Genomic DNA, 27823 nt, shown 5'->3' on the forward strand with positions numbered 1-27823 from the left:
CCGCCCCCGACTTGATACTGGAAACCAGGGGAGGGCAGGCCTCCACCCTTGTGTCCCTGGCGCCATACTGGGCCCAGAGGATTTTTCTGGAATTGGTGAATGACTGGAAGGGTTTCTGGAAAGAGAGAGTTATCCCACCTGTTTTTACTGAGTTACTCAACTTAAGCAAGGATCAGACAGCTCTCAACAACCCATTTATTTTCAAGTGCCACCGGAGATTGGCAGATGCAGAGGTACTACTTTAAGTGTCCTGGAGAACACTCTTGGGTTTGGGGTTTTGTTTAGGTTCACTCATTGTTTTGGTTCACTCTTGGCAGCTTATTTGGCAGCTGGGACCACACTGGTCCAGAATTTACCAAAGCGCTACACACGTTACCCACTGTCGTTGAGAGGGAACTTCAGGTCTGCTTAGATTTTTCTTGAGTGAATGGAGAAGTGAATTTCTGCCTGTATATCACTAGCTTTGTGGCTGTGAGTCATTTAATTTCACAGTGCTGAAGTGAAGGGCCTGCAAGAGGGGAGAATAGTACTAGGGACGCTGTAACTGAGTTCAGGGCTCACTTACCTGTCACGTATCTCTGCTATGACTTCGTACCAGCTGGAAACTGCAGTTCCATTGATATGGCTGGGAGAGGGCCAGTGACTTGGGTGACAGTGTTCTTCGCCAGCCCGCAAGTGGGTGAACCTTGGGATTTGTTGAGTGTCCATTGGGTGCCCAGCACTGCTGTGACTCTGCTTTTTCTCTGAGGGATGGGGGCTTCTTCCCGTAGCACCTGCATCCTCAGGTGAGTGGAAGGCGCTGCGTCTGTTCTCTCCAGAGTGGCACAAGACCCAGGGTTGTGGGGCCTGTAACCTTAGGCTCTGTCTCTTGTGCCTTGGGTGTTGGGTTGGGGGCTTGATCTTTGGGTTTTATCAGAACTGAATAAGCACATGTCCAGGAGCTGGATTTTTGTTGGTTTTGACTAGAGATGACACCTATAAAAGACGGAGCAGGTAAAGGTATTGTCTCCCTAAATCCTAAATTCCCAATTTTGAAAAGAAAAAAAGACTTTATGTAATAACAGATGTTACAGTTGATGATAGCGGACTTGAACTTTATTTTTAAAACAGCAGTATTGATAGGTATGTATTTATTTCATTGTGGTAGAATATACACAACATAAAATTTATTATTTTAACCATTCTTTTTTTTTAATCCTTATCCAAGGATATATTTACTGATTTGAGAGAGAGGAAGGGGGGAAGAGAGAGAGAAACATCTGTCGGTTGTGTTCTGTATGTGCCCCAGCCAGGGGTCCAGCCCGCAGCCTAGGTGTGTGCGCTGACTGGGGGTCGGACCCACAGCCGTTTGCTGCACGGACACCCAGCTGAGCCACTAGGCCAGGGCTGAGTATTCTTAAGTGTACAGTTTAGTGGTGTTAAGGCAGTTCGTACTGTTGTGCAACCATCACCATCATCCATTTCCATCCAGAACTTTTTTTAATCTTCCCAAACTGGGACTCTGTACCCATTAACACTAACTCCCTCTTCTCTCCTCCCCCTAGACCCTGGCAGTCACCTTTTACTTTTTAATCTATGAATTTGACTACTCTAGATACCTTATATAAGTGGAATCATGTAGTTTTTGGCTTTTTGTGACTACCTTATTTCTTTTATTTTTTTTTTTAAGATTTTATATATTTATCTTTAGAGAGAGGGGAAAGGAAGGAGAAAAAGAGGGAGGGAAACATTGATTGGTTGCCTCTTGCACATCCAACTGGGGACCTGGCCTGCAACCCAGGCGTGTGCCCTGACCTGGAATCAAATTTGCCAACTTTTTGGTTTGCAGGCCATCGCTCAATTCACTGAGCCATACCAGCCAGGGTGTAACTAGCTTATTTCATTTAGCATAATGTCTTCCAAGGTTCTTCCATGTTATAGGATGTGTCGGATTTCCTTCCTTCTTGAGGATGAATAATGTTTCATTTTGTGTATGTACCATGTTCTAATGTATCAAGTCATCCAGTGCACACTTGGGTTGCTTCCACCCTTAGGCCGTTGTCAATAACATCGCTATGAGTATGGGTATACAAATATCTGTCTGAGTCCCTGCTTTCAATTCTTTTGAGTATATACCCAGAAATGGAATTGCTGGATCATATACTAATTTTGTTTGATGTTTTAAAAAATATTTTTAAATTTATTTTCAGAGAGAAGGGAAGGGAGAGAGAAAGAGAGGGATAGAACATCAACGGGTAAAACAGGTGGTCGTTGCCTCTTGCCTGCCTGCAACAGGGGGACCTGGCTGGCAGGTCACAGGCCAGCAGTCAGTCCCCTGGGCCACACCAGCCAGGGCCCATGTTTAATTTTTTAAACTTGTAATCACTATATAATTAATTGCCATACTGTTTTCCATAGCAATTGCACCATTTCACATTCCCACCATCAGTGCACAAAGGTTGCAATTTCTCTACATCCTCACCAGCATTTGTTTTATTTATTTATTTACTTATTTTAATAATTGCCATCCTAAAGGGTATGAAGTGGTGTCTTATTGTGGTTTTGAGCTACATTTCCCACATGATTAGTGATGTTGAGTGTCTCTTTATGTGGATATTTACCATTTGTATCTCTTTGGAAAAATATCTATTCAAGTCCTTTGTTCATTTTTAAGTGGTTTTTTGTTGTTGTAAGAGTTCTTTGTGTATCCTAGATATTAAAGCCTTATTAGATACATGATTTACAAATGTTTTCTCTCATTTGTTGAGTTGCCTTTTCACTTTGTTGATTACATCCTTTGATGTACAAAAGTTTTAAATTTTGGTTCAGTTTAGTGTATCTTTTTTCTTTGGTTGCCTGTGTTTTGGATGTCATATTAAAGAAATCCTTGCCAATTTCAGTGTCAGGAAGTTTTTTTCTTATGTTTTCTAATAAGAGCTTTACAGTTTTAGGTTTTACATTTAGATCTCTGGTACATTTTGAGTTAATTTTACATATGATGTAAGCTAAGGGTTCAACTTCATTCTTTTGCATATGGGTATTCAGTTGTGTTGGCACCATTTGTTGAGAACATTGTCATTTTTCAGTTGAATGTTTTGGAACCCTTGTTGAAATCAGTTTGCCACGTATCTGAAGGTTTATTTCTGGGCTCTCTACTCTGTTGCATTGGTCTATATGTTTAACTTTATGCCAGTACCAATACTGTTTTGATTATTGTAGCTTTGTAGTAATTTTGAGATCAGGAAGTATGACTCCTCCACCTTTTTCTTTTTCAAAATTGTTATGGCTATTCAGTGTCCTTTGAGATTCTCTGTGGGTGGCATTGAATCTGTATATATTCTTAGGGTAGTACTGACATCTTAACAGTGTTTGTAAAAAATGAGATACTTTTTTAAAAAAACATTTACTTATTTCTTTTTAGAGAGAAGGGAGAGAGGGAGAGAAACATTGATGTGAGAGAGATACATCAATCACTCGCCCCTCAAACACACCCTGTGTGGGGACTGAACCTGCAACCCAGGTGTGTGCCTTGTCCGGGAATCAAACCAGCAACCTTTCGCCCTGCAGGAGAATGCCCAGCCAACTGAACCACACCACTCAGGGCCATCTTAACAGTATTCAGTCTTCCAACCTATGAACCTGGATGTCTTTTCATTTTCTGTATCTTTAATTTCTTTCAGTGTTCTATAGTTTTCAGTGTTCAAGTCTTTCACCTTCTTAGTTAAGTTTATCCCTAAGTATTTTATTCTTGTTCATGTTATTGTAAATGAAATTATTTTCTTAAAAATTTTTAGATTGTTCAGTGTTAATGTATAGAAACACAACTACTTTTGTGTGTTTATTTTGTATCCTATAACTTTGTTGATTTCATATGCTAGTTTTTGCTAACAGTTTTTTTTGTGGAATCTTTAAGGTTTTCTGCATATAAGCTCATGCCATCTGTGAACAGATAGTTTTACTTATTTCTTTACAATTTAAATGCTTTTTTTTCTTGTCTAATTGCTTTGGCTAGCACTTTCAATACCCTATTGAATAAAAATGGCAAAAACAGGCATCTTGGTCTTGTTCTTGATCTTAGAGGAAAAGTTTTCAGTCTTTCACCTTTGATGTTAGCTGTAGGTTTTTCATAGATGGCTTTTATTATGTTGAGATTGTTCCCTTTTATTTCTAGTTTGTACAGTATTATTGAGATGTAATTTAACTTTCTATATAATTTACCCATTTAAAGTATACAATTTAGTGTTTTCAGTATATTTGTAGGGTCAGCTCTACCCTCTCTGCTTATCTCAAGTGCACGAAGATTTGCTAGAAGAGGGAAGGCTGCATCTTTTTTTGTAGTTTTAGAATATCATGTTTTTGGAGAAGACTTAATGTCACCTGGTGTTTGATGAGATGGGATTCATTCCCCTTGAACAGTGACTCAGCTCTGACTGCATCTGGTAAGCAGCTTAGGCTCCTATGGGGCTGTGCCCTGTGTCATCAACAGCTGGCAGTAGCATGATGCCCAAGTGAGGGTACTGGCCTCCTTGGCTGCTGTGTCCTTAGCTCACCCACTCAGATTTTCCAGTTGGACCTGGAGTATGTAAAGCTCCCAGGCTATTCACTAGTAAACACTACCCTACCTGTGGGGCAGAGAGCCTATAGGAGGGTGTTGAGGGCTAGCCGCCAGAGGTTAAAGAAGCATCCCCTACGGGGAGGCCTAAGCAACTTGTGTTTTGGGCACACACGCCTTAGTAGTTCCCCATTCCCATGGACAGTTGTAGACCCAGAGACCTGTTGCTGGTGGCCAAGCATACCCTTTCTGGGTGGCCCTTGACTTTCCCTGTCTGTGTTGGCCTTAGCTGTCCAGGGTCACCTAGGAGCACATAGCTCTAAACACAAGGCCTCATCTTAGCATCAGGAAGCCTGTATGCCAGGGATTCAGGAAGCCTGTATGCCAGGGATTGTATCTCAGGTGGTGTTGGACAGAGGCCCAGGCCCCTCCCAGCAGGCAGGGTGTTGGGCTGGCACCCAAGTCAGGTAAACCACTGGCTCTGTTGCACTTGTATGTGTTGGATTGATGGCTGCACAGTAGTTGGGCTCATTTGCTGAGTGGTCAGCCAAGGCATTGAGGGAACGGACACCAGTTTTTGGCAGCTTCTAAATCACGTAAAGTAGGGAAGCTAATTATTTGGCCTGCTGTTTTCCTGGGAAAATGTGGGAATCCTGCCATTGGGCTTACACAGCTTCTGCTCCTGATGGTCCTCAAAGGTCCCCTTCTGTCAGGAGGTAGCAGGCAGTTTGTGAGTCTCCAGGTCCTTTGAACCATGGAAGTCCCTTTTTGAAGTCTGTTCCTTTTCTCTTTTCCCCTTCCCTCCCCTTCCCTCCCCTTCCCTCCAGCCCCTGCTGCCCAAGTTACCAGGGCCGAGTGTTGGCTGGTGCCTTTTCCTGCTCCCTGCCCTCCATGATGGGGTAGCTGGTTTCAGACAGAGGTGGTTGCATCACAGCCTTCCCTCCCTGCATGATCCTTTACTTGGGTGGTCAGGGCTGCTCTTCTAAAACTCAGCGGCACGGCCATCCAGAGAAGGGCAGGAGCGCCATGTTGTGGGGACTCTAGTAGTGTTAGGAACCAGGCATCCGGGTGTGTGGAACGTGCCAGGAAGGGAAAGAAATAGTCCAACATGGGGAAGTGTATATGGAAGGGTTCCTGTGGAATTACTTAGAATAGAAAATAATCAAGCCCTGGCCGGTGTGGCTCAATGGGCTGAGCACCAAAAAGGTTGCTGGTTCGATTCCCAGTCAGGGTTGTGGGCTAGGTCCCCTGTTAGGGGCATGCAAGAGGCAAATAATTGATGTATCTCTCACACATGGATGTTTTTCTCTCTCCCCTCCCCCTCTCTAAAAGTGAATAAATAAAGCCTAAAAAAAAACATTAAAAATAATCAAAATGTAAGTGTACAGTCACTTGGAAATGGTCAAAATAAGGGAACCCTATGTCACTGCTTTAAAAAAATTATTTTATTGTAATAAAATATACATAACATAAAAGTTACCATTTTAGCCATTTTGGATTTTCATAAGAGTTTATTTGAGCAAAACTGATAATAGTTGCCAAGGAGCAAGAGCTTAAATGCTCTGCCCCTTTTGGCTATTTTTAAGTGCGCAGTTCAATGGCGTTAAGTACATTCACATTGTTATGCAACCCTAAAGTTATACTTCAGCCCTCAGCTACTTGTTGACATTCACACATGGTTAATATCAGACATCACGTGTGGGCTTCTACTATCTTAAAAGGTGGTGACTTGATTCTCTTATTTCTGAATTCTTGGGGAAATACCTTACTACTTCTTTGAACACTACAAACATTTAGACTAAAAAAATCTTTTCATTTCCTTTTTTGGCTTGGCCTTATGAAAAAAAAGTATGTCTTTTTTCTCCCGAGCATCACCGAGGTATCTTCCGCAGAGTTGCCCAGCATGAGCCCCGCCTTGCTGTGGGTGGCTTTGTCGTTTCAGCACCTGGGGTAGGAGGAGTGAGAGAGTAGGTCTCAGGGGCCTCACTGTTTGGGGGCTTAGGGAGGTCAGGGGATGTACGGGGTGAGGGTAATGGGTTCCGAGAGGCTCAGACAAGAAGCTCTGTACGAGGAGTCTCGAGGATCCTGTAGAGATCCCGCCTAGCTGTACCCTTTCCGTATCTGAGTCCTTGCTGCGGAGTGGCTTGTCTCCGTGGGATTGATCTTGCATTGCTCCGCCAAGCACTTTTCTAGAATTGAGCTCCTTACTTTAGGTACTTCTTAGGAATAGACTCTGCTGCCTTAGCTGGAGCCAGAAACCATGAACTGAAAGCAGTGATTTCAGGAAACTTTCCTTTGAAACTGAAGCCGGTGGTTCCAGTTACAGGTACAACCTCCTGTTTCTTCAGCTGCATCAGGCACTGAGATGACTTCCATGGAAAATCAAAATGTCAAGTTTCTCCAGGACCCACTAGTATGTTAAAAGAGCATTGCTTTTCCTGTTTTTCTGTCTTTTACCAAGAAGTGTTTGAAGATGGAAATGCATAATCACTTGCTAACCAAAACTTTTGTGTGTGCTTTTTTGAAGGTACATGGGAATAGGACTCTCGGCTCAAGGTGTCAACATGAACAGACTTCCCGGTGAGTCACTGGTTAAGAGAACATTTGTTCGGCTCTCCTGATCCACTCTGTGGTGAGAGTCATGGCAGCAGCCAAGGGCCTGGAAAGGACTGTGCAAACCAGGCCATTGGGCCTGGATCCTAAAAGGTGGCCATTGGGCTAGGATGGTGTAGGCTTCCATTCCAACGATTAATTGGCAGGTGATTGTCATTCATGGAGTTTGAACTGTTTGCAATCAAAACCAAGTGACCTGAACTTGCTCTCAGTGGGGATACACCTCAGTAGCCTTCATTCCCATTGGCCTTTGCCTGACCAGCCTGGGACTCAGGCGCTCACGGGGAGTGAGGCTGCTGCCAACACCGGCTCCTTGTTGCTTCACCACATTAAAGACCAAAGTCTTCGCGTGGCCCCCTGTGTTCAGTTGAGGCCATTTCTTCCTTTTTTAAAAAGATTTAATTTTTTTATTTTTAGAAGGGAGAGAAACATCATCATGCGAGAGATGCATTGATCACTTGCCTCTCACATATCGCTAACTGGGGACCTGGCCTGCAACCCAGGCATGTGCCCTGACTAGGAATTAAACCAGCGACCGTGTGCAGGCCGACACTCAATCAATCCACTGAGCCACACCAGCCTGGGAGAGGCAATGTCTTCATAAATAGGAGGATGTGTACAAGACTTGGGCTGAAGGCAGCCTCAGATTTGCGAAATGCTTTGGGGCCTGCAGATGGGGCTCTGCTACCACCTGGTACGCTTCCGGCTGTTTTCTGCCCAGTGGTCATGCCTAGTCTTGGGCTGAGCACAGTGGAGGGGAGAGAAAGCCCCCACCAGAAGGCCCACCATTTGTCCTTGAGTGGCAGTATTGCCATGGTGCAGTTGCCCTGACACTGTCATGGAGGCAGGCGAAGTCCCTGTGTTTTTGCTGTGGCCCTGTCCACTCTTTGTGTCCGTGACATGGAGAAGGCAGACGGCTTTTTACAAAGAGGGAGCGGCACTTAAACCTTATGTCTTTTCCAGTCAGTTTAATACAAATAGCAGATTTTTTTCCCAATGGACTAATTTTAAATACTGGAAATCTATACTTGTTAGGAGCCTGACTTTTTTTTGTTTGTTTTTAACTTTGATCTGAGTGAAAACTGGCCTTTTGCTATTGATCAGAATATGTGCGGTGTGTTTGGCCTCTGTGTGGCGTGTGGCTGTGACCTTTGTCGTACAAGCACCCAGCCTCAGCTGACCAGATGTGTCTGCACTGTCATGAACACCTTTCCATGAGCACCTAGCTTAGGACAGTCATTTCTCATCGAGAAACTGACTTCTTCTAGAACCTCGTTTTTTTTTTTAAGAAATCCTTACCCAAGGATATGTTTACTGATTTTCAAGATAGATGAAGGGGGGGAGAGGGAAGCATTGATGTAAGAGAGAAAAATTGATCGGTTGCATCTCGTACATCCCCCGACTGGGAATCCAACTTGCAGCCTAGGTCTGTGCCCTGACCGGGAATCCAACCCGGAACCTTGCTGTGTGTGGGATGGTGTTCTAACAGCCTCCTGAGTTACCAGGCCAGGGCAAGGGTCACTGGTTCTTAATCTTTGTCTTGCTCTAAATGTGCGCTTTGAACTTTTGCACAAAAATGATATTCATCTGTTATTGGATGGCACTGTAAGCAACCCTGAACATTAATTAAATACATGTTTGTTAATCTTCATAAAGGAATACTATACAGCCATAAAAATGAGGTGCTTTAGGTGCTGATTTGGAGTAATCTCTAGCATACATTGTTAAGTGAAAAATACAGAACATAGAACAGTGTATAATATGCTACTAAATATGAGACGAAGGGAAAATGAACATACCAGTTTCTGCTTGTACGTGTATAGATACTATATCTTCGTAAAGCTACAGAAAGATGTGTAATATTAGCTGTCTTTTAGGAAGGGCAGTGTGGCTAGGGATAGGACTAGAAAGGAAATTTTTCACTGTTGAGGCTTTTACATTTTTTTTTTTAAGATTTTTAAAATTTATTTATCTTTAGAGGGGAAGGGAAGGAGAGAGGGAGAGAAACATCAGTGTATGGTTGCCTTTTGTGCCTCCCCTGCTGGGAACTGACCTGCAGGGAACTGGCCTGCAACCCAGGCATGTGCCCTGACTGGGAATCGAGAGGCTTTTACATTTTTTTTCTTGTGACTATATTTTCTGTTTTAAAAACGTGACATTAAGACAAAATAAACACAAACAAATACCCTCCACATCAAGCAGCCCTCATCCCTGTCTCTGGGGTGGTCTTGGAACACAGCCTTTCATCATGTGATAGGCGTGGTCTTTGAGTTTCACTTGCTCATTCTTCTTTAGTAAGAACTGTATTTGCTTGACTCATGGATGTGGGATCCATGGAGTGGCGCAGACGAGGTGGGAGGGGTTCAGGATTCAGGGTGACCTGAATCTCTGAGACAGAGCCATGTGGAGCCACCCTAGTCTGTTTGCCTGGGTCATAAATTGGGGCTCTGGGGCGATGGAGGCCAGCCACTGGGCATGCGCTCTGATGTTGTTAATGTACAATTGTAGGGAAATCCACCTGGCCCTGTTCAGGTATAGGGATGGCCTGTAGGGAGAAGGGGCTCGGAGACAGTGAGGATTTGACTCCACACTAGCACATCAGGAGAGCTGGCACTTTTTTACACGCTCCCAGGTACATCTCTTTTCTGGCAAGAGTAAGGGCCTCAGTGTTCTGTGGATAGTGTACCCTTTTTCATTTTCACTGTCTGCCAGCTCCTGAGGGTTTTCTTTCCTGCAGTACCCAATCTCTCCCCGATTTTTCGTTAAGGCGGAGAGCATGAATCCGATTGCATCTAGACAGGGATTCTCCCTGGGAAGGATGGATGCCTCTGGCCTTCCCAGGATTCAGGGCAGGCTGAGTGGCTGGGCAGACCTAGCACAGGACAGATATAGGGATAGAGAGACGGACCTCTCTTAGGAATGAGGGTGGGCCTGCCGCTGTTCATCCCAGTGCTAGATTTGAAGATCAGAATACCCTTTGCTGCTTTCTGTTTTCTGGGCTCACTTTAAAAAAATGGTGATAAGGAGTATATATTCCCTAACACTGAAAGTCTCCTCATTCATGAACAGTGGGACCTGAAACAACTTGCATGTATTTCAGTGGGGAGGGGAGGTGGGGGATGGAAGCAGCTAGACGGAGCCTCCTGCCAGTTGCTGCTGGTTTCCAAGAGGCCCTTGGTTGAGATGAAGGCTGTTTGGACTGTGTGGCTGTAACCTCCCACCGACCGGTGGGAGGTTAGTGATGGTGGGGGCCTAGGCTGGGTCTAGAACTTGAGATTTAACTTTGGATGAGATGTTTGAGGGTTGATGTATCTCCTCAACAGATACAGGTGTGTTTGGTAGAAGGTGGTGGGTAGTGTGATTACTGTAGCTTCACAATGCTGTATCAGCCTGGTGTTGAGGGGCAGCTGGAAGTTTACCAGGTGGTTCTGGGCGATGGTACAGTAAGGCCTGTGAGTAACTCCATTTAAGCCGTTGAGTGTGCTGGGACCGCTTCCTGGGGACAGTCAGGATGAGCCAGTTGAGGAAGGAGTCTTGTGTCTCATTTCAAGTGGTTTGGTTGTTTTCTTCTTATTCTTTTTTAATTTTTAAATGTTTTATTATTTATTTATTTTTAAAGAGAGGGAGAGAAACATCAATGTGTGGTTGCCTCTCATGTGGCCCCCACTGGGGACCTGGCCTGCAAGCCAGGCATGTGCCCTGACTGGGAGTTGAACCGGCGACCCTTTGGTTTGCAGGTCGCACTGAATCCACTGAGCTACACCAGCCAGGACTGGACTTCTTTATGTAAGCAGTGGGGGCTGCAGGAATGTTTTGAGCACAGAGCGGATGTGATCAGATTTGCTAATAAACAACTAGTTCGGGAGTGCACTAGTACAGAGGAGGCTTTCCGGGCTGGGTGTGGGGGTAGGTGCTGGGCAGTAAGAACTGAAGGGTTCAGACATGATGGGAAACTTCAGGAGGTAGTTAAAGAAAAGACTTCCTTTCCTTGTCTGAAATACCTCATGCGAAGCATTTAATCAGAGGTGGATGGTTTAATTTGTAAATGCCTATGGGTGTATATTGAGATAACTCAATATATGGTTTTGTTGAGAAGAATTCTACTAGCTCATTGGGAGGAGTTTCTTATTTTTAAGGTTGTATATGTAGAGAACTTCCTATTTGCAAGTTTAGAAAAATTTATCAGTGAATCCATCAAGGCCGGTTGGTCTTTCGGAGAGGACACTGAGGCATACAAGTTTTTAGAAGGCCTGTTCTTCCTCTTTCATTAGCATGTTCAAATCACTTGTTTCTAGTGGCATCACTTCCACTGCTTTGGCCATATGACTCTCTTACTGCTATGATTAATGTTATCAAAGGCTAAAAAAACCATCTTCATTGATCTTTCAGTGTAATTGAATCCAATGTGTTAATTTTAAAAAAAGAGAGAATGATTACTGTTATCAATCTAGTGTTTATTAATTTTTAAATTGAGTTGTAAGTAACATACCATACAATTCACCCCTTTAAAAATGCACAGTGTAGCCCTGGCCAGGTGGCTCAGTTGACTGGAGCATCATCTAGTACACGGCGGGTTGCGGATTCGGTCCCTGGTCAGGGTGTGTGCGGGAGGGAACTGTTTCTCTCTCACACTGATGTTTCTTCCTCCCTCTCTCTCAAATCAATTAACAAAATATCTTCAGGTGAGGATTTAAAAACAGAAGCGCACGATTCAGCCCTCCACATACACTGCACACCAACACGTCTGTGGGGAGCCCAGCTGTGCTGCACACATTCCCTGCGCTGCCCCTTGGCAGATGCCTGTCTTGCCCTGGGACCCTCTGTGCAACCCTGCCCGGCCATGTCCTCCCTGGGCTATGAGCTCCATGGGACTTGGACCTGTCTATTTACGTATTATTGATGAGAGAGCTAGAGAACGAAACACTGATTTGCCATTTCACTCTATGCATTCATTGGGCACGCAGACCACGTCTTTTTATTGTCTCTCTCCCAGAGTGAGCACAGGTGTACTCGGGCTGTGGGGAGCGGCCATTCCCGCGCTGCACTGTGCTCCACGCAGTGGCTGCAGCGAGCCAAGCGTGGCAGAACCAGCCTGGAGTCACGTCCCCACTGGCCTGCAGCCTGCCTTGGGTGGTGAGAAAGCCTTCTTCGGGCACTTAGCCACCCTAACAGTTGTGGTGCTGATTGTGTGTGAGGTCTCTGTCACCACCTCCCACCTGTAGGAGGAATGACTAGTCCCCCTTTTATGTATATCAAGGCTCATTTTCACTGACCCAGTCACTGGCTCGCATTCAGCCACAGCAGGACTGTGAGCAGTATCACTCAGGACTCAGGTGGGGCAGTACGGCTCAGCAGTTAAGAGCCTGGACTCTGGAGCCACACTGTCTGCGTTTGTGTCCTGGTAGCTGTGTTACCTGGAGCAAGTTACTTAACTTCTTTGTGCCTCAGTTTCCCCATTTTAATGTGGAAGTGATGCTGGTACCTAACTCATATATGAGGTAGTCGAGAGGATTAAGGGAATTAATTCCTATAAAGTGCTTATAATAGTGCCTGTTATACACAAAGGGTACATAAATGTTAGCTGTTGTCATTATTGAGAAAGATGTTTTCTTCCTACCTGACAAAGGAAGTGCCTGTACATCTAAGGTTCCTTTATGCATGTTTGTGTATCAGAGCGGGGTTGGCTGTAATCAAAGCTACATTTTCTCTGCAGCGCTTATGTCTTCTGGATGTGAGTAGACATGTCAGCTGCAGTTGAATTGTGGAGGAAGAGGACAGCGAAGCAACCAGAGTCGGGATGTTGTTGTTTCAAGAGTTTTCCTTGTCTGGGTTAGCAGAAGCCCTCTAGGGCTGTTGGGCCAGAGGGCTGCTGTGCTGGGTCCCAGGCAGAGGGTAACAGAATGTCTCTTGCATGAGGCTGTGGCGCTCAGACTTTCCTGGGAGCAGGCGGGCATGTCTTAGCTTGTGCTGTCAGAGGTTTCTGTTGGAAGATGTGGAAGTTTTATTGTTTACGTTTCGTAAGGTGTTTTTTGGCCTCCTTAAGCATGAAACCAGGGAACAGGTGTGGCCCAAAGTAAGAATGTCAGAACCCTTGGCTAAATGGCTTGGAAGCCAGGCAGGATGACCTGCAGCCCAGCCCGTCTGTCGGTGAGCTGGCCGTGGACGGCAGGAGCCGGATCTTGGGATTAGGGAAGCTGGGAGAAAAAGTCAGGGGTGTAGATGGATGGTAGGGTTTGGACTTCTCTCCGTCTTGGCTGCTTTGACAAGGGGGATGGGGGTAGGACAGATATTCCTTCTGACCTTGTACAGAGCAGGGGAGACTGAGGCTGTGTTGACAGACAGCCCCATCTGCCTCAGAAGTGGGCAGCTGATAACTTCCTCCTTGCCGTTCCTGTGGAGGAGGCAGCTCTTTTCTTGGTGCGGCACGTATCACCTTAATTACCACAACCCCTCCAAGGAGAACCCGGGCCCATTGAGGTGTACTTTCCTTGAGCTGTTGGGAAAGGAGCAGCTGTAAGAACCACAGCTGGGGATTAGGCGTGAAGGGCATACCCCCTGAAGCAGATGGCACCTGGCAGCCATGCCTTGGGGTGGGGTGGGGACAGAGAAGGCCTGTCTGCCTCCTTTCCACGGTACAGTCACATTCAAGTGAGCATCTTTTCTTTTCCCTCGCGCTTTCCTGATCAAGCCTGCTCTGAGTGGGCTGTTAAGAACATGCCCCCGGAGTGTTTGTGTCCGGGTCCCTGTGCCTGGGCCCTGCTTCTGCTGGGTGGGACACATGCTGGAAACAGCAGATATTTCACATCTGCGTGTGCCACAGGAGAGCAACTGCAGATAGCAGACATCAGGGCAGAACAGCGGGGGCCTGTGCCAGGTTCACCAGGGCAAGGCTAGCTGCTGCCGGTGGTGTGGCAGGCACTGACAACAAATGACAGGGTGTTGTTGTTCCATGTCCTTCGCCCTGTCCTTGTTGGGTACAGGACATGCCGTGTAAGATGTCTCAATAGCAGGTGGCTTTGTGTAGTGGATGCCTTAGTGATTACTAGCATGTAGGTGGGTTTCCTGGAGTTTGGAAATGCTATTTTCGTCTGTACCTGCCAGACAGGTACTGCTTCTGTCTGACTCCATGTAGGCTGGGTACCCTTGTTGCTCACAGCTGATGTGCTCCCACTGTGTCCACCCGCTAACTGCTACTTCTCTTGGAGCACCTTCATCCCAGAATCTGCAGGGGTCTTCCTTGGGGCCGCTTGGTTCCAGCCATCATCAAGGGGGCCGTGCTTCTTTCCAGTGGGTGGTTTGAATCATCAGGGCCCCACTGGGAATCTGGGTGTATCTCCTCCTAACCCTGGCAGAGCACCCAGGAACAGGCCTCAGCATCCTTGGCGATGATTGCAGATGCTGTATAATTCTCCCGAGTGTCAGAGTGGTAGAGGGAAGAAACCGACTGGTGATAGCCCTGCAGTTCAACCAGTTGGGGTCTTGAGGCAGCCCTGCCTCAAAAGGGAGCAGCCAGGAGACTCTCTGAAGCCACTGGGTACATGCCCAGGACCACGGATGTGGGAACATAGATTGGGGTTGTGTGCCTGGTGCCGCCCAGCCCCTTGCTGCCTTTATCACTCTGTTCTTCCTCTGTCAGAGATATCCCTGGGAAGAGACCTGGGTGGGACTGATACTCAGGGCCTTGTATCCCTGGCAACAGGTTCTGTCCACTGGGCAGTTCAGGACAGGATGGTTTGGCAGTTGGACCCAAGGGCCAGGTAACTGGCCAAAACCGTTGGTGGTTCACGTGGCGGTTGATGGTGCCATTGCTGCAGGACCCACCGCGACCCCTGCTGCAGAACTCGTTTCATGTAAGAGGCCCTCTGCCTCCCTGCTGCTCCTCCCTGGGTCAGCAGCGCCCTCGGCCCCATGGCCACCTGAGCCCGTGTTCCTTTCCTGTGTGCCTGTTCCCTCAGCTACAGGGAGACCTGTATTACTACAGCATCCTATGGCCACTTGGCAGCGTTTCGAAATGAGGCAACCAAATCAGACCTGGAAATTATTGGACTTGGGGGTTTCTTATCCTACTACCATCTCCCACCTCTCTGTAGCACAGAGGTAAAAATTCTGGCTTTAAAACTATTTTTCAGGGCAAGTTAAGTCCTTTGAGATAGAGGTTTCATAGACAGCAGAAGGGCCAGTTCTGAAACCTGAGTTTGTCAGTCTTTGAAAACAGAGATTCTCAAGTGTCCTCTGGTGTGACCGGAGGCTGGGGCTGCGTTGAGGTGGAGATGAGTTGGGAACAGTTACTGCTCCATCCCTTGCCTCCCTAGTGTTGGGCCGAGAGAGACTGTATCTAGGTGTTGCGGAAATACGGGATACTGTGCCTGGGCCTGCTTTTGGGAGGGGTTTTGCACATGCCCATCTCTCAGGATCGGTGATGTGTGTGAAGTCGTAGGCTCCTACATTACCAGGGGTTACACATCCACTGCCTTTCCCCGAAGGTTTACAAGGAGCTCAGTGTAAACAAGGAAAAGCCAAAAAGTCACAGAAGAGACATACAAGGTCTATGAGCTGAGGTTTGCACCGTAGTTTTACAGGATAGTGACATCCCTTTCCTTAGCCTGACTTAACACAGATGACAGACCCAGCCTGTCCTGTGGGAACCTGGGTGAAGGCAGGTAGCTCGGCCAGATATGCCAGATGCCATATGAGCCATGTCCTAGCCAGACCCAGCTAGACTCATCTGGGGCCTCTCCTGGGCATCAGGTACCCATGTCTTTCGGGGGTGGGGAAGGAGTTTGACCTATGGAAGGCCCCTTTATATGCAGGTGCTGCTATGTAGTCCTTCCCACTGCTCAGGCTTCAAGTTGACCCCTGGCTGTGTCTCAGAGTAAGGCCTGGGTGCCCTATGAGGACAGGCTTTGCCTGGGGCCCACCTCTGGTGTCACCAGCTACGTGCAGTCAGCCTTTTTCTCATGCCCTTTTTACCTTGGCCTCCATGCTGAGCATTATGAAAAGTAGAGCCCAGGGAATCCCTGGCTCCTTTGGCCTACGGCTGCCAGAGGCATTGCCTTAGGGGTACATTGATCCCGGTCCGTGGTCCCATGTCTAGGGTAAGAGCCCCGTGAGTACTGTGACAAGCCTTCCTTGAGGTCACCCCACAGTGCTGAGTGAAAAGCTCTCTCTTGCTTTCCCATTATCCATTGCTGAGCTATTCCAGGCATTGCTTCTGTCAGGTTTTTAAAGATGATACGAGGTATGGGAAGTACCTCTGTGTGATGGACATCTAGGGAGTGATGGCTGTGAGTGAGGGATCACCCTTGAGAAGCAGCCCTGCCATGAGGTCCCCCCGGCATGTGCGCCCTCTCCACAGCAAGCCCAGGCTCAGGAAGCACCCTGGGCAAGCCAGCCCAGCTCCTTGCTCCATAGCCAGGCTCTAGAGAAACATTCAGGGCACCCCTGGGCATGGCTCTTGAGCTCTACCAAGTGCTCCAACGATCAGGTGGCCTCCCCACAAAACTGGGGCTGCTCGCTGTGGGCTGGTAGGAGAGGTGGGTGGTGACTAGTTCCACTCCTGCGTGCTGCTGCTTCAGGCAAAAAGGGAGCAGGAAGTCTGTGGCACCCCAGCTTGATCCCTGAGCTAGTGTTAGAGACGGAGAAGGAAGGGAGACCTGCAGATGGAGCCTCCCGTGGGCTGATGTTCCGTGTCCATTCTTATTTCATCCTCCTGCCAACTCGAAAGAGAAGTTCAGCCAAGAGCACTTAGAGGGACTAACAGATGACAGAATTGGGATTCAAACCCAAGGCTCTGACCTCAAAGTCCAGTGATGACTGGGACCTGTTTATTGGACAGAGAGGGCTGGTTTGGTGGCGTGGCGGCCAGCTCATAGGCTATCTCTGTGAGCCAGACATGGGCTGGACTCTGTCCTGGTCAGCCTTGAGCCAGGACTGGAAACTATTGAGCAGGCACAGCACCAGCCCCCTCCCAGGGTTCTGTGCTAATGTGCCGATTGATGGTGCAGAAATCTTTGCACTCAGCATAGGAGTTCTCTTCATTCCTAGCTGCCCTGGGACTGAAGCTCTTGATGTGTCCTGGGCGATGGGAATGGTGTGTGGTGGGCCCCTGGAACAGTCGTGCTGGATTCCCTTGGCACCCCCATGAGGAGTCTCCCACCTCTAGGGCGCTGTGACTCGGGGATTGCCAAGATGATGAGCCATTTCCTCAGCCACCCCCGTACTTGTGTGACTGAGACTTGCCCTCTGAGTGATGATGTAAGGGGAAATGAGTAGTACCAGAGCATCTGATCTGGGCACTTACGGCCTCCTGGCCTGGATATGGCTTCGCTTCTCCTTGCATCACTGGCGTCTGATGTGGCAGGGGATAGGCTTTTCTGTGTGGGCGTCACGCTGGCTACCCATCAGTTATCTCTGGGAGTGGCAAGGCTTAAACTCTGGAGAAGGAAGAATGGTTAGTGGGGTGGCACTCTCTGTTGGGGTGGTGTCCTCACCGCGCTGCCCTGCTCACCGTCTGATGCAGAGTGCCCGGCGCGCAGAGCCAGGTCTGCAGTCTGGCCGCAGGCCTCCTTCCAGGCCCAGAAGTCGCTTCACCGTTAGACTGCACGTAAGACATGATGCAGTCGTGCGGCTCTAATTGTTTTATTTATTTGTTTGTTTATTTATTTACTTATTCTTAAAGAAAAAGTAAGGGAGGGAGAAAGAGAGAAATGTCAGTGTGCAAGAGATATATCTATTGGTTGCCTCTCACACACCCCCAACTGGGGACCTGGCCTGCAACCCAGGCATGTGCCCTGACTGAGAATTGAACCAGCGACCTTTCAGTTTGCAGGCCAGACTCAGTCTACTGAGCCACACCAGCCAGGGCTCTAATATATATATATATATTTTTTTTAATGACAACAAAATTCCTCACGGTCAAGCTCAGGATTGCCCACAAACGATGTGTCACATGTGGTCTGACACATTGACAGTCTTGTGCACCAGGTTTTCTGCCAGCTTTGGCCACATTTCCCTCTTCCTGTCAACAAACAATTCATGAGCACCTCCTACTACGTACGGGTCAGGCGTTACACAAGGCAACCAGAAAGATGCTTAGGTGTGGTCCCTTTTGGTAGAGAACTTTGGTTGCTTCAGGGGAGCGAAACCCACCTCTAAACAGTCTGTTTTACTAGACCTTGGGCAGGGAAAGCAGAGAAACTAGGTCTCTCTCTCTCTCTCTCTCCTTTGCTTTCTGCTTTATTAGCTTCAAACTGGCTGTCTACATGACATTGGAATGACAACAGCTTTGAGACCAGCTCTTCTCCCAGCTCCTTTGTAGGAAGATTCTGGGAAGATCTCTAGTGGGTCCAACCTGAGTCAGCCCATCAGCTGGGCCTCAGGGAGGAAGGCTTCCTCGGATTAGCAATCCCAGCTGAAGCCACAGGGCTGGTGCAGGGAGGAGCTGCTTCTAAAGAGAAGGCGAGGGCCATCTCACAAAGAGGCAGGACTGGCAGATTCTAGCACTCCTTGTTCGCCTACCCTGCTGTTTGTTCCTGTGGCCTTGGGGGAAGGGCACCCGGAGGCTTTGTCCCTCCCCTTCCCGAGGTCCACAGAACCCCGCCTTAACACTGATATGGAGTAGTATTGGTCAAGGCAGTCACGCTTGGCGTCCAGAAACCTTGTAGGGGCTGCCTGAAGTTTTTTCCGATGGAGCCCAGTCTGGAGGCCCTCGTGCTGTTCTACTTCTAGAGCACCTTTCTCTTGCCTGTGTCTGGATCGGGGGCCACCCCAGGAAGGCGGAGGCAGTAGCTTCCCCCTTGCAGTTATCTACTTGGTGCTCCCTCAGAGGCAGGGGAATTGAGCCTCTGAACAGAGTTATCTCTGAGACCACAGGCTTCACACAGCTTCTCAGTGCCTCAGTTTCCCCGCCCCTCAGATGGTGAGCCTACCCATTGGCTTGGAGACTCGGAATGTTTCTCACAAGCAAACACCTGTCACCCTTTGACAGCAATGTCTGCTTGCTCTCCCCCTATTTTGTAGAGAAGGGAACCAAGGTCTGAGGAGGTAAGTGACTGCCTGGGGACTTCCACCTTGGAGGGACGGTCCTGTGGCCAGGGCCAGACTGCCGCAGCCCTTCAGGCCACACTGACCGCCCTGGCACTCAGGGCTCAGTGTCTCCTTCTAACAAAGGTCAGACCACCCTCTGCAGGACCCTAGCGTGAGACTGACAACAACACACACTTTATCTACCAGTTGTTTTCTTATGTGCTTACTGGTTTTCTCATGCATTTTATCTAGTCTGCTCCCTTCACACCACCCACCACACCCTCTTGTCACCTCCATAGAGTGGGCCTTTGATATCTAACGGGCAGCAAGTCCAGCAAGTCGGGCAGCACGTCGGTGATGCTTTTCCTTTCCAGGGGGGGGGGTGAGGGGGAATTTAGCAAAGTGACCCCAAATCAAGCAGTTTCTGCAGCACTGTTGCTAAATGAGGTGTATTATAGCGTTCTGTTTTTAACCCCGAGCTGCCTTTCATGCCTGTGTGTATACACCTGTGCACACACTGACTCTTAGTTCTGTCTGGGAAAATACTGGCTCTAAAATGAAAGCTTCATTTGAAGATATATTACAGCTCTGATTTTTTTGGAAAAGTTTTGAACTTCATAGCACTGTGAGGAGACAAGGAGCTGAAGTGTTGCTTCTTTTCACTAGTCTTTCCAGACACTCACTGACTTTCATTGCCATGGGGACTGTATTAGTACCCTGTCGCTGCTGTAACAATAGTAGTGGTCTAAAATAATCATCTTATGTTTCTGGAGGACAGAAGCCCTAAAATCAAGGTGTCGGCAGTATTCTTTCTGAAGTCTAGGGAAGAATCTGTTTCCTTGTCTGTTCTGGCTTCTAGAATCCACCTACATTCCTTGACTCCTGCTCTATCCTCCATTTCAAAGCCAGCAGTGTAGTATCTTTTAATATCCCCCTGCTTCTGGCATCACATGACCTTTTCTGGCTTGACCTTCCTGCCCGCCTCTTACAAGGACCCATGCGATTGCATTGTGCAACCCCATAATTCAGGATAATCTCCCATTTCAAGAGCGTTAATTTACTCACTTATGCAAAATCTTTCTTTTTTCCCATGTAAAGAAGCATATTCACAGTTCTGGGAATGAGGACAAGGACGTCTTTGGGAGGTCTTATTTGGTATACCACAGGGACTGAATTTTCTTCCTTTGGGCAAACCTGTATGATAGATAAACCATTTTGGAATGGAGGGGGGTGGTCAGGAAAATGTATGTATTTTCCAGCCAAACTAAGGTGATTGTGAAACCCAAAGTGACTCCAAATAAAAAATTTTAAAAGATTTTATATATTTATTTTTAGACCGGGAGGGGGGGGAGAGGGAGGGAGAGAGGGAAAGAAACAATGTGTGGTTGCCTCTTGAGCGCCCCCTACTGGGGACCTGGCCCACAACCCAGGCATGTGCTCTGACTGGGAATCAAACCAGCAAACCCTTGGTTCACAGGGTGGCGCTTAATCCACTAAGCTACACCAGCAGAGCAAAATAAAAAATTTAAAATAATTTTTACCGGAGGATATGTTTATTGACTTGAGAGAGAGAAGGAGAAAGATGAGTCAGTTGCTCCCACACTCGCCCCGAGTGGGGTTTGAATCCGCAACCTACGCATGTGCCCTGACCAGGAATTGAACTTTCAACATTTTTGGTGTATAGGATGATGCTGCAACTAACTGAGCCACCTGGCCAGGGCTAAATAAATATTTTGGTTTTTTATTGAGTTCTTCAGTTTAAAAAAAAATTGAATCTATGTTTATAGCTTAAATTAAAAATCTAAAAATTCTATGGTAGTATTTTTTTAAAGTATTTATTTATTTATTTATTTATTTATTTATTTATTGTTAGAGGAGAAGGAAAGGAGAAAAGGAGAGAAACATCAATGTGTGGTTGCCGCTCTTGTGTACCCCACTGAGGACCTGGCCCACAACCCAAGGCATGTGCCCTGACTGGGAATCGAACCGGTGACCCTTTGGTTCACAGGTTGGCATTTAATCTACCGAGCCACACCAGACAGGGCAATTCTATGGTAGTTTTGTCAAAATAATTATATTATTTTTGAAGAAAGTATACAAAATACTTAAATTTTTATTGTAAATCTTTGAAAATGTAAACATGTTATTTTGGTAGAAGTTATGAGCTCCTGTACATGGAGACAGAAATATCTTCCAAATTTCTTTGAGTCCCTAAGCAGGGAATGATTCTTACAGGTTGTATCAGTAGTTTTGATAAATCAAATGGCTGCATTTTTATTAGGTTTTCTAGAGTACCTACTGCTTCAATCTGAGAAAGCGTTTTAAAAAAAGAAAACTTTCCAGCTCATGTCTTCTACCTTCTAGATAGTAAAATCTGCATGAAAGATTCACCATGCCCTGTCTGGTGTGGCTCAGTGGCTCACAGGTTGGGTTGCGTGCCAGCCTGTGAACTGAAAAGTCACCAGTTTGATTCTGTCAGAGCACATGCCTGGGTTGCTGGCCAGGTCCCCAGATGGGGGTGTGTGAGAGGCAGCTGATCCATGCGTCTCCCACACATTGCTGTTTGTCTCCCTCTCTTTCTCCCTTCCTTCTCTCTAAAAGTAAATAAAATGTAAAAAGATTCACCACGCAGAATCATCCTGGCGGTAAAAGAAGTGGGCTGGGGCTGCGTGGAGGTGTGCATCCTTGTCTGCTGGTCCCGGCGGCCTGGTGCGGCAGGAGGTGTGGGTGTGCCCTGGAAAGCAGAGATGAGCGGCTGTGGCTTTCAGACAGGAGGCACCAGTTGGTGGCTGGGGTCACTCTAGGGCTGGGGTCTGGGCTTTCCCTCACTGCTGACCTGCAGGCCCTCTGACTCATTGCCAGACAGAGATCCCAGGCCCACAGCTCCCTAAAACAGTGCATCAGGTCACTCTTCTGGTGCTGGGGCAAGGGCTTGGGGATGGTTTCACCGCCAGAGGAGTCAGCACCCCAAATGAGACAGTTCCTGTGGCTGGGAGAGTGTGGGTTTTTGAACCTGAAGATTTAGGTTCAAATCCCAGCTCTGGTACTCCTCAACTGTGTGGGCTGGTTAGCAAGTCCCCCAGTCTCTGGGTGAGGTGAAAGTGGCAGTACTGGTGCCAGACACTCAGGGTTGTTGCGGTGCTTTCCTAACAGTTGCTATGTTGTGGTCAGTTAACTTCGTCACAAGTGGGAAGTCCCCACGCTCCATCTGAGGAATCCAGGCGGGGGGGTGTGGGGGAGAACTGCTGTGACTGGTGTAGATGTGGATCCTGCGTCAGGGGAAGCTGGCGGACATGCCTGGGGCCACCAAGCCCAGTCTGAGCCAAACTAGAAGGGATGATTGTCGCTTTGGTCCTCACTGCTGTCCAGTTGGCCGTTCTTCATCCGTGGCCTTCTGTAGACCAGGGAAGCAGCCACTGCTGTAGCTGCTGCCACCAGGAGCCATAGGGCTGCCTGTGTTGAAGCCGGAGGAGAGGCCTTGCCTATAACTGCCTTATTGGCCCACCTCTTGGTGGGGGAATGGGCATTGCTGACCCAGAGAGTCATTTCCTGAGGTCAAATGAATTGTGTGCCCACCAGCAATAGTAAGTCCCTGCCCACTCCTAGGCATGAGGAGCCTTGGAGTTGGGTTGAGCCAGGCAGAGAACAGAGCCTAGCACCAGGTCCAGGCCTTTAGAGCCAGTCCCGGACAGTTCTCCTGACACTTTCCTTGTGATGTGGTGGGAAGATGCCGGTAGGGAAGCAGCAGAGCTTTGGGCCCTACTGCTCTGGTAAGTGAGAGCCATTCAGCTGTGGCCTGTTTCCCACTCTGGGCTCTGGGGTAAATCTTTGTTCAGCCAGAGGGTTCCTGGCTAAAGACATGAAGGCTGAGGGCACACAGGCTTGGGATGGATGCTGTGATAATGAGGAGCGACTTGCCCTTGAGCCCACTGGTTTGAATGCCGTATGGAGTTTGGGCTCCACGGTCTGGTCAGCTCTACCTCTCCAGTTATACCCTCGGTCTCCCTTGCAGCCCCTGGCCCTGCCATCCATCTGTTCTCACCCCCACACCTTTGCTTAGAGCTGCCCACAACCCTTGTCTTCGAGCAGTGTGCATGCACACACACCACACAGTGAGTATTTGAGCCCTGCCTCCCATTGTGAGCCACTCAGATCTTCACGCCCTGCCCCACTGACCTTTCCCTTCCAGAGGAGAGCTTCTCCTCCCCGTGCCACTTGGGAGAAGCTCCTTGGGGGGGGGGGGTGTCATTAGCACATTCACATGGGCATGCTTCTCAGACACCAAGGAGGCAGCAGAGGCTGAAAAAATTACTTGGAGGGGCTGCCTTGGGGGGTAGACCTGCCTGTCATCCCCTCAGCTTGCCTACCCTGTATGGTCCTGGGCCTGCCATGGCCCCATGGGCTCCATCGCTGTTCCCAGCAGGCAAGTACGCAGGCCCCTGTACAGCGCACAACCTCCAGTTTTACCTGCGTCTGTGCCTTTACCTGTACTTCTCCCTCCTGAATGGCCTCCTTCACTCTCTGCCCTGTGTAAACTGTGGTCCCCTTCGGCTCTCACCTTTGAGAGCATAGACACTCTCAAAGCATCTATGAGCAATACAGTTCTCTCTATTTAGCATTGTATTGGTGGATCTGGTCAGTACAGTAAGTCAGGAAAAAGAAATAAAAGGCATGTGGTGGAAAGGAAAAAATAAAACTGTATTCTTAGATAATATATTTTCAAAATTCTGAAGAAACTTCATAAAAGTTATCAAAACTAGCCCTGCCTGGTGTAGCTCAGTGGATTGAGCTCAGGCCTGCGAACCACACCATCTCGGTTCGATTCCCAGTCAGGGCACATGTCCGGGTTGCAGGCCAGTTCCCAGCGGGGGACCCACGAGAGGCCACCATACATTGATATTTCTCTCCCTCTCTCCTTCCCTTCCCCTCTAAAGATAAATAAATAAAATCTTTTAAAAAAAGTTATCAGAACTAATTGGTGAGTTTAACAAGGTTGTAGGACATCAGGTGAATATATAAAATATCAAATATATTTGTGTATGTTTAATAGTGTGATTGGGGTGACCTTTGTATACCATAAAATGTGCCCATTTAAAGCATACAATTCAATGGTTTTAGCATGTTTACAGAATTATGCAAATTATCATAATCTAATTTTAGAATATTTTTATTACTTTGAAAAGAAACCTTGGCCCCATTTCTCCACCCCCAAGATTAATTATATTTTGTTATAATAGCAAAAAAGTTGAAAATTAAAATTTATAAATAACATTCATAATAGCACCAAAAAATAAAGTACTTAGAGATAAATTTGTCACAACATTGTTGAGAGAGACTAAGAAGACCTAACTGAATGGAGGGATGCACTATGTTCATGGGTTGGAGTAATGAATATTATTAAAAGCCATCTATTTTCTTCAAATTGATCTATAGATTGAACACAGTCTCAATCAAAATCTGAATTGCCTTTGAAAGACACTGTAAGAAAATGAGAAGACAAACTAGACTGGGAGAAAATACGTGCAAAGCACACAGAAGAATTTATATCCGAATAGTTAGAACTCTTACAGCTTAATAAGGCACACAATCCACTGTTTTTAAAAGGAGTTAAAGATATGAACACCCAGTTCGATAATTTTCTAATAAACCAACAGTAAATAAGTATATGAAAGGAGGCTCAACATCCTTGGTCATTGGGGAAACACAAATTAAAGCCAAAATGATACTAAAACCACTACAACTTAACTAAAATGGCTAAAAGAAAGAAGGAAAAAAAAAGACAATTAATAACATCAAGTGCTGGTGAGAACATGGAACCTCATGCATCACTGGTGGGAACGCAAACCGGTACCGCCACTTTGGAAAATAGTTTGGCAGTTTGTTATCAAGTTAAGCATATATTTATCTTATAACTCAGCAGTACCACTTCTAAGTGTTTACCCAGGAGAAATGAAAACACGTATCTGTATCAAGCGTATGTGAATATTTATTGGCTTTATAGTAGCCAAGAATTGGAAATGACTCAGATGTCATCAGCTAGTGAACAGACGGACAGACTGCTACGTGTCCACTACGTAATGGAGTCTACTCAGTGGTAAAAGGAAACAGCATCCTGATCCTTCTAACCGTGTGGGTGAATCTCAAATGCATTACACTCAGTGAAAACACTAGTCACAAGACCCTCCATCTTCTGTGATTCCATTTATACGACATCTGGAGAAGGCCACACCATAGGAACAAATTGGTGTTGCCAGGGACTGGGGATAAGGTGGAGGGGGGCTGATCACAAATAGGCGTGAGGAAACTTTTTGGAGTGATGGAAATGTTCTGTATCTTGATTGTGGTGGTGGTAATGTGTTAAAATTTGTTAAACTTATGGACCTGTCATTTAAAACAGGAGAATATCATTACATATAAATTATACTTCAATATAATTTTTTTTTAATTCTTTTAGCTCTGGCTGGTATGGGTCAGTGGATTGAGTGCTGGCTTGTGAACCAAATGGTCACCAGTTCGATTCCCAATCAGGGCACATGCCTGGGTTGCAGGCCAGGTCCCCAGTAGGGGGCACATGAGATACAACTAAACATCGATGTTTCTCTCCCTCTTTTTCTCCCTCTTTTCCCCCCTCTAAAAATAAATAAATAAAATCTTTAAAAAAATTTTGAACCCACCATGATACATGTCAGAGGCTCATTTCAAGCCCCCTCTCCTTGAGGCTTTCTTTTATCCATCTTCTTGTTGCACAGACTTCTGGCAAGTTCCTTCCAGGTCACTCATTTGGTTCCTGCTGACCACAGCACGGGCTTCTTCAGTGGGGCTGCCTCAGCTCCTCCAGGGGGTAGGCTGCTGGACTCACCGCTCATTCGGCACAGCCGGACCCTGTAATGCTGACTGAAGCAGCAGTCTGGAGAGAGGAGTTTAGACCTGAGTGGGTTTTGGTTTGCTGTCTTTCTCAAGTACCTCTACTCAGCTGTGGCTATTCTCTTCCCCCACAGGTTGGGATAAACATTCTTATGGTTACCATGGAGATGATGGGCATTCCTTCTGTTCCTCTGGTACTGGCCAGCCCTATGGTCCCACATTCACCACAGGCGATGTGATTGGCTGCTGCGTCAACCTCATCAACGGCACCTGCTTCTACACTAAGAATGGTCACAGCCTTGGTGGGTACATAGGGGACCTTGGAGGGTTTACCCTGTGGAGCCACTTTGGTTGGTGAGAGGCCCAAGGGCAGGCTTTGAAGCCAGAGCAGTGTCCCAGATCCTCTGCTGAGCAGTGGGGAACTTCAGCCATTTCCAGGCATTGGAGCCCTGCACAGTGAAGGGAGGGCAGCATGGGCGCTCTCTTTGTTAATCTGTCCGACGGAGAGGCAGTGTCGCAGTCATGCCCCTGGCCTGTGTGATATTTGCTGCAGCACTGTCTGGGGCTGGTAAGAAGCTCGAGAGTCCCAATTACATACTTGAGTGGCAGTGGTTTGTGAGCCCAGGGCCTGGGCCCAGACGTCATCGGGCCCTTCTGACACTCAGGGTGACGGTTGCTGTGGAGCAACTGTGAGGGCTGCTTCAGTACAGGAGGTGCACAGACAGGGTGGAGTTAGATGGGGCTGATCTCTTCTGGCCTGTTTATGGTTAACAGACAGCAACCTGGACAGATTTCTATTTAAAAAGGTCTCTTTGGTGAGACTGAGAAGGATGGACTGACGGGAGTAGGGGCTAGCAGAAGAGGCAGGTAGCTTGAGGCAAGGCAGTGACAATGGGTGCAGGAAGTGGCGAACAGGAGTAGCCCAGCAGGGTTTAGTGCCAGATGGGACGCGTTAGCAAGAAGCAAAGATGATAAAGTGGCTGAATTCATGGTGTTATCTACTGGGATTAAGAACCCAGGAAAAGCAGCCATCATCAGTGGAGGCTGAGGGGGGCCCTGGAGGGTCCCTTGGAAGAGCAGTCCTGCACGTGTGTAGAAATTTAGGATTAGAACTTGAGAGAGAGAGGGAGGTTGGCTGTCCTAATGACTTGCCCTACTAGGGCTACTGATATTTGGTCACTGAGTGAGTGGAGTCCTTGGCCAGAGTGGTTCTTAGGTGGCGCCTAGCTGCTGGGCCTTCCTGCCTGGATTTGCAGAGCTCTCTGATTTCATAGAACCATACCAGCCAAGCTGGCCACTGGCCTTGCCAGGAAAAGAAGGTGGACTTTTACTTGGAACTCAACTCCTAGGAGACCCACAGACTTGAGGGGCAGTTAAAAGGGGGCTGCCATTCCCCACAGCCCTTCTGTGGCTTCTCCAGGAGATGAGCCCATGCAGAATCAAGGGACCTGTTGGAAATCGGGTTTGCTGGTGGCTGGGCTGTGCGATCAGGAGCCAGCGTTCCTCAACAGGCCAGAGCAGGCATCAGGAGCATAGCACAGACACTGCATAGCTGACTCAAGTGCACATCAGAGAAACTCTCCTCCAACATCCATGGCCATCTGGCTGCAGTTGCTGGTATCCAGCTGATGAGGCGCTAGCAGCTGGAGGGCAAGGCCAAGGTCCCAAGATGGCTCCTCACTCCTACTTAGTTCTCTGACTCCAGCTATTTCCTGGCTCTGGGTTTTTCTGCCATCTGAGTCCCAGAGGCCACTGCTGTGGGTTCTCACTCTTTACCCAAGCTGCCCCTCA

General features: G+C 47.5%; 1 protein-coding gene across 1 annotated transcript in view; it reads left to right on the forward strand.

The window, feature by feature from the left end:
* Nucleotides 1-27823, forward strand: part of RANBP10 (RAN binding protein 10) — a 60841-nt gene that overhangs the window by 16302 nt on the left and 16716 nt on the right. Inside the window, exons 3-4 of the mRNA XM_037162547.2 lie at nucleotides 7059-7111; nucleotides 26167-26334. Of these exons, the coding sequence (XP_037018442.2) occupies nucleotides 7059-7111; nucleotides 26167-26334 (221 nt within the window). The remainder of the gene's footprint in view (nucleotides 1-7058; nucleotides 7112-26166; nucleotides 26335-27823) is intronic.

Source organism: Artibeus jamaicensis, unplaced genomic scaffold (assembly GCF_021234435.1).
Source record: "Artibeus jamaicensis isolate MK-2021 breed Jamaican fruit bat unplaced genomic scaffold, CSHL_Jam_final contig_464, whole genome shotgun sequence".
Taxonomy (NCBI): domain Eukaryota; kingdom Metazoa; phylum Chordata; class Mammalia; order Chiroptera; family Phyllostomidae; genus Artibeus; species Artibeus jamaicensis.